Source organism: Silurus meridionalis, chromosome 17 (assembly GCF_014805685.1).
Source record: "Silurus meridionalis isolate SWU-2019-XX chromosome 17, ASM1480568v1, whole genome shotgun sequence".
NCBI lineage: Eukaryota > Metazoa > Chordata > Actinopteri > Siluriformes > Siluridae > Silurus > Silurus meridionalis.
In genome coordinates this window covers 18,202,771-18,216,165 of record NC_060900.1, presented here as the reverse complement: position 1 = coordinate 18,216,165, position 13,395 = coordinate 18,202,771, and the positions used below count along the sequence as shown (strand labels likewise).

The window sequence follows — 13,395 nt, the reverse complement described above, 5'->3', positions numbered from 1 at the left end:
CAATATTCTTGTGCTATTAAACAAAAATAGTGTAATTCAGTATAATAACAGTAATGGCCTTGTTTTGGGCTATATTACACCACATTATCATGGACTGTTTTTATTTAACAGCATGTGCTATAGCATTTTGTCAGTGTCATGTACCTCTGGTTACAAATGATGTAAAATACAGAGAAATATGGAGTTGCTAAGAAAAATAAATGGCTTACCTAATTGCCTTGCATTAAGATACATCTCATTTCAAAACAAGTGATAAGAAGTATATAAGTAGGTACAGAGTGAACCTATATTTTTATAACTGACTTTCTGTGGTTCACACAGTGTGTAACAGGAAACCTGTATCCAGAGCACACACTGTAATCTAGGTGTCATTAGCTGGCTACTCGACTTGTATAAGAGTGGAGTGCACTTCGACTCGCTCTGCTTTTGGGTTAACAGCGTTGGCACTGGAGAGGCATGACGATGGTCCTATCAGTGGCTGCAACACTGCACATTTGTGAACTCACACAGAGGTTAATGGACTAACTCAAGTTTGTATGAGCTGCTAGGAGAGGGGCCCTCACATAATTCAATCAAAGATGCATGTGATTAAAACAATAAGCACGTTTTTTTTGCTCACTTCCTCGGTTGTTGTGTTGTTGAAAAGGTCAATGAAAAAGGAGGTATTCCAAGATTTGAGTATTATATAGGATTGAGATTAGGATTAAGATTTAAAAATACAAACTGTCTATAAGAGTGGGACCAAAAATTCTGGGCAGAATTTTGACAAGAATTGAGTATTGCAGAATATAAAAAAAGAGAGCAGATTACAACTGAATTAGTTGTTTATTTATTGGCCTAATTAATTCACTAGTAATTTAACTGGATTTTTAAAATTCCAGTTTAGCCTTTATGCTCATCAGCACCACAAATAAAATATACAGCGAACAGTGAAATATGCTACGCATATGATGGCCATAAACAAATGCGGCTGCAGTGAATACAATGTAAAAAGTACATGCCGTTATAGCCATTCTCATATTGTCGTATGTAGCAAATGTTTTTTAAATGAGGTGGTCTCAAATGATCAGAAATCATGAATGGGCAATGGTGTGATCATTAGATAGCTCAATTTTGACATTTGTCAAACTATATATTGATTTCCAGTCAGCAAGTCAATTCTTGGTGAACGGTAATTGTGCTACAGAGGTCCAAGGTGGATGACAAAAACTGTAGCATATTAAAAATCTGAAAACCAAAACAAGTTACCATTAGTACAACACACTAACGCAGTATCTGGTCACAAGGTTCTACGAGGGTCTTGGACCGCTCTTCCAATTCATTGCAGACAAAAAAAAGAATAAGTTCAGGACTGCAGGGGTTTGTGTGAAGAATCTATGTTGTCACTGATACACATCTCTGTCACTGTCACATCTCCAGAGGCATCATGTCCTTGAATAAATGGCACAGTCAATTGCCAGCCATGCCAACACAGACATTCAATTTCCGTAAGCATGGGAAGATATTTCTTGCCACGATACCGCTCATTTTTATTTACTCTGGGCTGTTCTAATCTGTTTCAGCACCACTTCGTCAGTCTCTCTCATTTTCTTTCTATCTTTCTTTCTCCATTTTGCCTCATTCTTCATCAGTCCATTCTCCGACTGGTTCAAACTGGTATGGCGCAGGGACATTCAGGAAATTATTAGCCTCCTTGATGCCCTCAAACTGTGACATTTTCTGCGTAAGGATTCTAAATAAGTGTAAACTGTAAATAAACTAGTATTCCAGAATACTGCTGGAACTCACTCAAGACCATTGAACAACACAAAAGAAAAACACAGGTTCATGCTTTAAAGGAGAGTATACACCTGAGGAAAAATATATACATATACCAAAATCTTATTGTAAATAATAATAATAAAAAAACCTGCATTCTCTAAGATGACAAAAATCGAACCTCATCATACGTATTTAACTTTGTTACTTTTATATGCTTCAAACCAATGAAAATAACTTCTTGAGACATAGATTGCTGATGTCATTTTCTGCTGACATTATTTGTGTGAAAATCCACACTTTATTCTCAAATTCCCCATTAAACAACAGGATCATCATGACTCAGTTATTATTTTCTGAACTTCAGCAGTGGATGCACTGCCTTTGTCACTTCAAGGTTAAGGTAAATGAAATACCATCAATCATGTCTGTGTTTAGGTTCTCCTGACTGTAGGTGATTAAAGATTTAAAGAAGGTGTATAAGCCAGGTGCTGTGCCATGTAAACAAAAATAGAAATAATCATTGATTATATACATTAGCTCGTGGATTGGAAGCAGTCATTCGTGGACACGTATTTATTTCCCAAAAACAAAAGCAAACAGCATGTCACGAGGCTGGTAAATAAAAGATACCTTAGACTGCAGATAAATGTGACTTTTCTGAAGTCATGCTGCAGGGACACGACTGGGAGCCCCGACTGTCTCACCACTGGGACACGTGTTTCATATTTCATACGCTCACTGGGCCCTGATGCCAACAGTCATTCTTATCCAGGCGGCTGAACACCGGGGGACGTGTGGCTTTTGTGTTTCTGTAGGTACGGAGCAGGTTTAGAGACGATAAGAGCACAACTGTAATTCGTTTTCCAGTCCCATGATTTGCTCCCATTGTATGAGCACAGCGGCGCGATAAATCCCCATCCGCATTAAATGACACCTCAGGTATTTTTTTTATTATTATTATTTCTTTCTTTCCCGCAACTTTCTCCTAAACTCAGGCTGCGTCCCAAATCGTACACTATCGTGCAGACGAGTGTGTCAAAATAACACGACTGCTATGTCTTGTGGCTTAGTGCTGGATTTAATGTGTGCGCGTTTGTCTTCAACTCCACCGTCCTGTTGCACGTGGAAAGCAAAGTTTGGAGCGCATGTTCTGCGTCGAAACCGTGTTGGGATTCGGGATCAGTGTGTGATTAACGGGGTAAAGTCACCATTTTTTTTTTCATTTTCTATGTAAGGAAGCATTTAGCAGTGGCTCGTGGGGAAGCTGAAATTGTGGAGACAGAAATAGGGATTGTTAGCAGTGGGAGTATTGGCACTATAGAGCCCGGGATATGTTATTCTGTTTACAACACGTGGATCGACCGGGGCAGGGGGGTGTATGGGTTAAGGGGTTACTTTAACACCCCCCCGCCCACCCCCCGTTCACGCGTGTGTGTGTGTGTGTGTGTGTGTGTGTGTGTGTGTGTGTGTGTGTGAAATCATGTCTATCTATAAGGATTATTTCGTCTTCTCGATAGATAGATAGATAGATAGATAGATAGATAGATAGATAGATAGAACACAATTAAACAATGCACAAATATATCTATCCAAATGTAAATATTTTCAAGTTAAACATCCTTCATGTATATTATTATTTATAATTATTATTATTGATAATTATTACTATCACAATCTGTTAACCCCTTCCTCCCTTTTCAGTCTTTTCCAATCGCCACGTGAATCACCGCTTGCTAACAAACCATCAATTATTTCTGCGCCTGCGCATTAACTCTTGTCTCTCAGCAGCTTGGTAACTTCAATGCTGTACGCATTTTTTTTCCTGATCAATACGCAAGCTGTAGTTTTATTTGATTTATTATTTGATGGATATGAATTGGAGAAATAGAGGAGCCATCGATGTGCGCTACTGCTGGTCACTTGGATAAGAGACAAGACACGTCGTAGGAAGACTGAAGGATGTGTAGTATGTTGTAAATAATGCACTGCGTGGGCACGTGAAGGCGTTACATCCTGTACGTTGTAGTAAATGAGTATAGGGAGAAGGTAAGCGGGGTTGATCGTGCTGAACAGGAGTTAAGGAGAGAGAGTGTGTGAGGACAGTGTACAGAAGGTGTTTGACGGAGAGACGGACACGGAGGGTCCCCCCTGCGGACACGCGCCGTTCCCTGTTCCCCTGGGCGCGAGCGACGCCACCCCTTCTGTTTCTGCGCGCAGCCAATCAGCTTCCACACGCGCGTGCCAGGGCACTCCTTAAATGGTGTGAAGGAAATGGGATGCTCGCATTCGCTCTCTCGGTTTAAGCAGGTCGCTGTCATTCTTCTTTTTTTTTTCAATTTATTTATTTTAGAAATATTTTTATAGTTTTGTTTACGGTTTTTTTATTTAGTTCGCCCCTCCGTTGCATTTCCGTCTCGCGTTCAGGAAAGGACAGAAAATCTCTGCCGCGCGCGCACGCTTGAATTTTAACGCCGCACGCGCACACACACACATATATATATACACAAGAAAAAAGAGCACGCCGGTGTCTCATTTATTGTCTGAGCGTTCCGTCAGCGTCCGACTGTCCTTGGGAGCAGCTCGCCTTAGCCTTAACGGCACACACCAGTCCTCCTGAGTCCCCTTTACTCCAAGTGTCAAAACCCGGACACGAGAATGGTCATGGTGAGTAACGGAGGCGGTTTATTCTCTTATTCATGCGATCATTCAATTCGGCTTTTATTTACAGCGCTCTAATAAACGTGTCCATTTAAACCGCCCCTTGATGTCCTGCTAAAACGAACCAAAAGTTGTTTGTTTGTCTTATCAAATGAGGGTTGAGGACAGAATATGGTGCAATTCAGGCAACTCTCTCTAGATATGATTACAGCTCCTGTAGGCAATCGAGGTGTGTGTGTGTGTGTGTGTGTGTGTGTGTGTGTGTTGCAGTCTTTTCTACAAAGAACAAGTGAAACGTTCCCCAAAATTCTTTGTTTCTCTGACCATGATTTTTTTTTTTTTGCATATTTTTATTTGTTTATTTTCAGTTCAGCTTGGTGCACAAAAGCAATCTACTCTCAGTTCATACGTACACACCATAGTAAATATATTCAGGACCTCTGTAGTGTAGCTTAAATGAATGATCACTGACGTTTTAGAGTGGATCTCATGATGTCAGCTACCAAAGAACCCCCCGAAATGTTAAATAAAAGATGATGCTATTATACCGGATAATCAATCGGAAGACATTTCTAATAACTATAAGCTTTATTACCTGTGTCTTTTGAAATACTGGGAACTCCGTAAAAGCATGTGCGTTCAAGAAATTCGATGGAATTGGCGTTATGTAAATGATATATTGGCGATCGTGAAATTTTTAGGTGTGCGCGTGTGCTCGGAAAGGGGTGAGGCATCCTGCTGAAATCAGTGCGCGCTTTTAGTGTGCATGCATTAGTGGTTAATTTATATAGCCGGTGCTGCGCAGGCTTTCTATCACTGTAGTGCCTGTAAGTGCACACTCAAGCACGGAGCTCAGCAGCGAGTGATTGGTTTTGCTGGTACGGAAAAAAAGCTTCTCTTTGCCAAGGCGTCAGTGCTCCTGTCTGCTATGCTGCCAGAGCGAAAGGTGTTAATTTTCCAGGGGAGCGGAGATGACGGGCAGCTGAGGCAGCCAGTGACGCCTCAGGGGTGGGTGGGGCTACGGCGAGCGCGCCCAATGACGAGGGAGCTGGGAGTGGGGCTGCAGCGTTTGGCTTGCGCCGGAGCCTGTGCATTCACAAGCAGCTGTGCTCAGAGGAGGAATGCCCACTCTTGCTCTTGCTCGCCGCACGCTGCCTCGCTACCGCTGAGCCGCATTCAGACAGACAGAGAGAGACAGGGAGAACGAGAGCGCTCAGAGAGAGAGGGGACATTTACACCGCTGCGGGAGAGAACCCTGCTCGCCGGCTCACAAATGGAGTGGAATGGGTTTAAAATGGTAAGGATGCTGCAGTGATTTTGTCCCTCTGTTCACGCGCGTGTACGCGTTTTTGCCCTCGCCTCGTTTCGGAACCTGCTGCAGTAGCCGCATTAGACAGGCTCGCACTTTTCTTCTCCTCGTTCTCCACGAGGAGAAGCACTTTGGCCTCTAGTAATATGGACGGAAGGCGGAGAAGGGAACGAGGAACGAAGGAGGGATGAGGAGAAGGAGAGGCAGGACAGGGCGGCTGCAGCTTGTTTGATGTCTGCTTTTAAAACCTGGTTAACGACTAAGGAGGCATGCAGAATCTTAATGAACTCCTTTAGATCTGCACTCGGTCTCTTGAACCGATGCGGGAGATCTTTGGTGCAGATTTACACAAAGTGGATGCGTGCGTGAGTGTGTGTGTGTGCTGTATGTAGCGCGTACTTTTCCCCAATTTGTTTATTAATAAGATGATAATGAAACATTTTGTGCTTGCCTACGGAAATATTTTCATGCTGACGGTCGATGCGGGTGTACATTGCATAACTGCATGGCAGCGTGCATTCTCTTGCATGAGTTTGTAAATGAGTATGAGTGGGAGTGACCCAGCATGTGACAGTAAGCGTGTGTGTGTATGTGTGTGTGTGTGTTGGACACTGTTTCTGTATAAAAGCCTGTATGTTTTACTTTGTATAAACATGACTAAAAATCACCAGCTGCGTGTACATTATCTGTAAATATTATTTTGTGTTTGTGGGGAGGGGTTTATTAGAGCAGACTACAATGTACATGCATGTGTGTGTGTGTGTGTGTGTGTGTGTGTGTGTGTGTGTGTGTGTGTGTGTGTGTGAATCCATTGTTGACTTAAGGCTCAGAGGCTGCCTCGCCCGGCTGTCACCAGGCTAGTAAGAGTCTGTGCCTGCCAGGAACCAGCTCTCCCCATGTGGAAGAGAGGGAGGGAGGAAGAGAAGAGTAGAGAGGGAGAACTAAAAAAAAAAAAAAAAAAATCACACCAAGCTTATGTTATCAACATCTGTTAGGATATTCTCAGGACAATATAATTGCAGGGTAGTTGATGGCTAATATTGCACACATTAATTTTTGCACAAACTGACACGACTGTCAAACATTAGACAACATCTGAACATTTCCTTTTCAAACCATGTCCTCCTCCGCTTGTTTATTTTGTATCCAAAATGTGGGCAGAATTACGCTATTTTTTTAATTTTTTTTAGGCAAATCTTTGACTGTTTTTGTGTGGGCTTTAACATGCAATCAAAATGCTAATTGAAAAGCAAGCGATTTCCCACAGTGAAACCTGCTGTACCTTATGCTATCTTTCTTTGTGTGTGTGTGTGTGTGTGTGTGTGTGTGTGTGTGTGTGTGTGTGTGTGTGTGTGTGAGAGTGTGAAGACTAGTATAGTAGCGAGTGTTAAAGGATTCAGGGGGGCGTATGGATGGGTAGAGAGAGAGAGAGAGAGAGAGAGAGAGAGAGCGCTTTTTCCTAGATGTTTTAGATGCTGAATTGATTAGTGCACCTCCTCCGCAGTCCCCTGCTCCCATGACCGCTGAGCGCAGTTCACCTTCTCCCCCTTTTTCGCTCCGCCGCCACACTCCTCTCTCGTGCCCTTTCTTCTCTCTACCTCCACTCTTACGGACGCAAGCCACACCAGTCTACTCCAGGGCTTTCTCCTTTAATGTCCGGCTCCAAGGTTGCATATCAATGCTAATAAGTCCGTGGCTAGACTGCATATTAAAAGGCGGAGGACCGAGGCGCAGGAGGTGGGCAGTAGAGAGAGAGAGAGAGAGAGAGAGAGAAAGTGAACGAGAAAAGGCTGACCGCTGAGTTTTCAGGGCCAGGCAGCATGGGTGAGAGAAAAGCTCCAGGAAGTGTGATGGCTGGCGGGGAGACTTTGCACCCCTCTCTCTTGAGAGCGTGACTACACAAGACACCGGGGTGACACAGGCGGTCAGATGATTTATATCAGAGTGAAGAAAAGCTAGATGAAAAAGAAGTGCAGGATGGAAAGTAGAGGGAGGAAGAAATGCCACACTATTCTCCAGTTCTTACATTATGGCGACTATTTGTTTTTTTCTTTCACTACATCAGTGTGTGGTGGGATTTCAGTGTGTGGTGGGATTTCAGTGAGTGGTGGGATTTCAGTGGGTGGTGCAATAGTTATTACACTATATTGCATATTGCACATTTATTATATACGCCATAATTAATGAAACATATATTAAATAGGGTGTGGTTAAAAAGGGCGAAATGCATAGAGGATTAAACATAGAGGCTGATATCATTTCCCAGATGCCTCCGTGTACCTACTGCGTCCTTCCTGCAACTACTTTATCTCACTACAGGAAAACACAAGGAGATTAAATGCCTATTTTGCACTGCCCTTCCCCAATGGATTCAGGTGGTGGCGCCGTAGAGCCTTCATGTGCAAGACTCTTCAGCTTGATCTATAGTTCACTAAGTGCATTTCAGTGCTCGTAGCACAATCGCCAGCGAATAAATACTACATCGATATAAATGTGACTATATGTTTTTCCGGACCCTATTAGTACTACGCATTTAATTTTCACATTCATGCTTTGTAATTAGTCAGTAATTACTGTTTGGATTGCATATTTTGTGCACATATATGAGCTTTTAAGAATTTTGTGCACTGAAATCAGCTCAACACACCATACCATACAGCCGACTACACGTACATAGAGACGTCACGCCTGAAAGACGATCACAGTAATTACATACCTGATCATGAAGCGGACATGTGTCCAGGGAGAAGAGACTGAGGATGCAAGGAAGAAATGCTATAAAATAATTGCAGATATATGCTACATTCGCACCTACGTATCATTTTTGTTCTGTAATCCAGGAATGTATTTTATTTAGGCATTAGTGTGAGTTTTTTTGTTTTGTTTTTTCCTTTTCGTCTTTAACCTGGGCTGTCACATTCAGACAAAAATATTCTAGAAGCGAGCTCTGGCCAAGAACAATGAAATCCAATAACACAGAACAGCATTGTGAAACAAATAGCAATGTAATAATAATGTAATTATAATGTAATAATAAAACGCTTTATTATACAGTTATACTCAGGACAATAGTTCATATCTACACAAATCTGCTTTGTGTACAGAGTTTGTTGCATTCAATGTCTTTGCATATATTAAAATCATCAGCCTGACCAATTTCAGCCACACATCCTGTTTTAAGATTAAATCTGCTTATATTTCCCCTATATACTGCTACACACTGATGAGAAATAACACCACTTAAGTCCTGACGCTGACAAGTAACGCTTCCAGCTTGTCTAGATGACAAACACATTGGAACCTTTTACTTAGCAGTTCTTTTTGTAGATGTTTTGGTGCGTCGCTGCATGTTTTAAAGTCACGGTGCCTCTTTTCTAAACAAGGCCACATTAAGAGGTCTAATGGGATAAGTCGAAGTTGACAGTTATTATAGCTTCGTATTATCTGTTGAAGCTCAGTTGACATTGGTAAGTAGGCTAATATTAGGAGTCTTGGCATCTTTCAGATGACAAATTATCTTAGGTAAGCAAAGGTTAAGAAGCCAAGTGTATTCACACAAAAATCTGCTCTGCTCATTGTTGGATTTTTACGCTTCCGCTTCTTTTTTTGTTGATGTTTTTCTCAAAGCAGACTTCTTTTCTGTGTGAAAGCTAAATATACATGGATACCAACAAAACGTTTTAGTTAAAATTTTAATAGGCTTCCACAGTGATTTCTCTCATTTATTCATCTGCATTCTCCCGCAGATAGCTGAGGCAAAAGAGAACGAGATGGCAAGAGGGAGAGAAAGAGAGTGTGTGCTCTTAAGCAGGCTTCACAAGCCTAATTCCTCTGGCGCAAATTCAAAGTGCCACGCACAGACAGCCGTTAATCAGCTGGATACCCTCTCTCTCTCTCTCTCTCTCTCTCTCTCTCTCTCTCTCTCTCTCTCTCTCTCTTTCTCTCTCTCTCACACACAAAATATACACAGTTGACATGCAAGCCATGGTTCTTGGATGGTCTCACTTACTGCTGCCTCACTAAATCTGTATTCCACACAACATCGTCCCTTAGGCTTATTATCATTCAGCACTCATCGTCACATGTGGAAGGAAAGATTTTCTTTTATTTCTGCCTGCTGCACTCATTTTTTTCACTCCGCACAATCTCGGTCTATCTTTCCTTCTTCTTTCTTAGCCTCGGTCTGCCTCTCTTGCTCTCTTTCTCCAGCATCCTTTGACTCTTTCACCCTGTCGCTCTCCTCTCTGTTTCTCTCTCTCTCTCTCTCTCTCTCTCTCTCTCTCTCTCTCTCTCTCCCTCCCTTCATCCCTCCCTTTCTCATGTTTTGGTATTCATACAGACATTTGGATTTGAGTGGCAGTCTCTCCTGAGATTGGGCAGAAACCACACATTTCCTCTGAACTGCATTTTGCACCTTAGGAAAAGACAGCAAAGGTGGCAGAGAGAGCAATAGGTGAGCTCTTACCGCAAGTGCTAGCTGCTCATAAGCTAACCTGCCGCAGGGCAAGAAAGGACATTTCAAGGTCATTCATTTATATGACAGCAGCATGTATCAAATGTCTAGGGGTTTGACTTTATATGACAAAAAAGGTCTATCTCTAGCGCATAGGGATGAAAGGATTAGCACCCGCTTTGCTCAGTCATTACAGCGACGTGCCAATCTCAATTTGAACAGTTTGAACGAAAAGGGAAATGTTCTCGGTTTCTTTGGGAGCAAAGGGAATAAAGGAAAGAGCAAAAACCAGAAACATAAAAAAGGAAGGTGACAGTTAGTATAAATGTCAAAGACATTTCTAGCCTCTAAACACTAGCAGCACAGGGCCAAAGTTCAGAGAAGTCAAGGCTTTCCGCTCTGTACCGCATGGCTATTCCCACAATGTAGTCTGTCAGAGAAAGGGCAAACGGTACGATGCAAAAAATCATCTTGATCAAAACAGTAACTATAGATACAATATTGCTGGCATTTCAAAAAGGTATTATTTTGTCTGAAATCTCGCCCGTAGAGATGTTTCTGTGTCTGTAGATATCTAGCTGCCAGCCTGAGTTAACCTGATTAGTGTTAAGAACAGACACGGTGCATGTTGCTTTCTTACCTCGGAGAAAATGTGTGATCATTTTCTTTGCTTTCTGTTTTAATGAAACTGCAGCAGGTTTATTGTCTAAACTATCTGACTTGAGTCCTTTAATTGAATTACAGCACTAACGAAAAGCGAAACACACAACACAACACAACACAAACAAGCACTTCCCACATTAAGTGAATTATTTTCACCCGACTGGAGAGTTTATAAAACGCCTTCTCGTCCTTACCCACATCCACAGCGTGTCATCTCCAGCAAGCTGCAGTGCGCTGCGTGGACATTACTATATATACATTTCTGGAACATTCTGTATGAGCATCGATTGTCCTCTACGGACATTTTCAATTAAACAGTAGCCCACTAGTAGAAGATTAATCTGCGCTTTTGAATTCATGCCACATTTTGTGCTTTTGTTGCGCTTCTGCAGGGGAGCTCTATCCTCGGCCATGAGACTCCATTAGCTCTTTGTTTTCATGCTGCAGCAGACGCTTTGCCTCAGTACCCTCCTGTATATTCTGACCCATAATTCTGAAACAAAGACATCTTTCAGAGTTGTTTTTATATTAAAAAAATGATGCACATGAACAGATTGTGACTGGAATACAGGAGGAGCTTTGATCATTTAAAGACCCTTAACATCTAAAAAAGCACTTACTGGCTATTTTAATAGGACCTCTTAAATAAACTTTTCTTAAAACCACTGTAAGCTGAAATGTGTCTTAGATCGCATAACACCTTGAAGTGGGTGGATAATAACAGCAAAATACTACATTGGATTCTATTCCAGTCACCCAAAACCAGGTTTAAGGATACTTGAGGCTGCAATAGCTTACTGAATCTGGACAGTTAAACATCACCTGTTGTTTTTCCAATTTTCAGCTGTCCAGTTTCGGTGAGTCTGTGCCTATTGTAGCTTCTGATTGCAAACAATGTTAATTCGTGTTGTTACCACGCTTATAAAGAGTGCTTGTTTGGGTTGCCATAGCCTTACTATCAGTTAAAAACTAGTCTGATCATTTACTCCATCAATAAAGCATTTACACCTGCAGAACTGTCACTCAGTGGATGTTGTTTTTGTTTTTTTGTTTTTTTACTTCTGGACTAACTTGGAAACTGTTGTTTTACAGTTTCTAAAATATGAAACCTGCCTGTGATGCTCTTGGCCTGCATTTCCTAAATTCTATGCAAGTTTAGAGATTATACAGATGGATGGAAGGACGGATGGACAGACAGATAGATCATTTATAAACATATACAACTATACAAGTACAGTGCATCAACAAACTCTTCAGCAACATCATACCAAGGGTACAGTGCTACAGGAAAAATTGTGTGAGATGAACTATTTATTTAGTGTATGAGTTGCTGAGACGACGGCAAGATGTTTTTTAGCCTTATGCAAACAAAAGAAACCGAGCATGCAGTTAGTCATACCTCAGTTTTACTACTGCCTCGTCTTAAAGTAATGACATGTCAGCTATATAAAAACCTTATATACAATCCAGTGCTCAATCCAGCTCAGGTGCATAAGTGAGATATTCTTCACAACGGCATAAACCATAGACTTAAAGTGCATCTGTGTATCAAATACATTTGAGCAGCTTGAATATCTTCTATACGTTTTAATAATACCTTTTCTAAAATTTTGATGTGTTCATATTTTAAACATTTGCTTCATAGAAACTAACTAGTCTCATAACAGTGACCTGTGTGCTGTCTTATGAAAACTGATGCATCAGGGCAGATTGTATTCAATAATTTAATTGTTTTTCTGTGATAAGAGGTACACTCGCTTAAAATGAATGATACACAGAAATTTACTGCCCAACAAAATAATCCCGGGTTTCTACCTCAATCTAAAATATATAATAAAACCTAAAAGAGGCAGAAATTGAAAGTAAAAATAATACCTTTTTTTTAAATATTCCAAGAACCTCGAAATACAGTAAAGCAGAAGGAGAAAAGTATATATAAAGAAAATACAAGAGTGTGTGGGGGCGAAGAGAGAGAGAGAGGAAGAGGGAGCTGTAAGCGAAAAGAGTGTTAATGAAGGGAAAAGTCTCTCAGTAGTAGAAAAGAGAAGAGCAGCTGCAGGAAGATGAGGACACTGAAATTAGATTAGCTTAACTTCAGCTTCACTTCAGGGCCTCTGTGTGTGTGTGTGTGTATGTGTGTTTGTGTGTGTGTGTGTGTGTGTGTATGTGTGTGTCTGTGTGTGTTCAGGAGCACGTCTCATCCTCTCAGGAACACAACGCTACAGTCAGCAAATTTTCCCTTCTACTGACTCCCACCCCTTACTCGCGGCTCTTTGCACAGCTTTTAATACCTTGCTACAATGAACAAATATTACCCTACTGGCTTAAAAAGATGGCAGCTATAAATGCATACCTGTTTTGTTATACTGTACTAGCCCCTTTTGCTATTTACAGCAAAGGTTCGGGCTTAAATTGTGATTTAAGGCAAATACATAGCAATGTTTATCATCTTGACCCTCCCCCCAACTCAGATAATCAAAAAGGGCTCCACAAACCACAATCAAGTTACAGCTCACAGTCTAAACAGCAATCAAAGTAGTAGGTTTTAACT

The 13,395-nt window shown here is 41.4% G+C and overlaps 1 protein-coding gene across 11 annotated transcripts in view; it reads left to right on the top strand.

The window, feature by feature from the left end:
* Positions 1-13,395, top strand: part of elavl4 (ELAV like neuron-specific RNA binding protein 4) — a 67,139-nt gene that overhangs the window by 11,919 nt on the left and 41,825 nt on the right. For 4 of the 11 annotated variants that reach the window (XM_046871138.1, XM_046871136.1, XM_046871137.1 and 1 more), the window contains exon 1: positions 5,441-5,716. The exons of 3 other annotated variants lie outside the window; for them this stretch is intronic. In XM_046871138.1, the coding sequence (XP_046727094.1) occupies positions 5,456-5,716 (261 nt within the window). In that variant the 5' untranslated portion in view covers positions 5,441-5,455. Of the gene's footprint in view, positions 1-2,565; positions 2,701-2,779; positions 2,960-3,398; positions 4,426-5,440; positions 5,717-13,395 lie in introns of those variants that run through there. 4 more of the 11 variants (XM_046871143.1, XM_046871141.1, XM_046871145.1 and 1 more) reach the window with 4 other exon arrangements.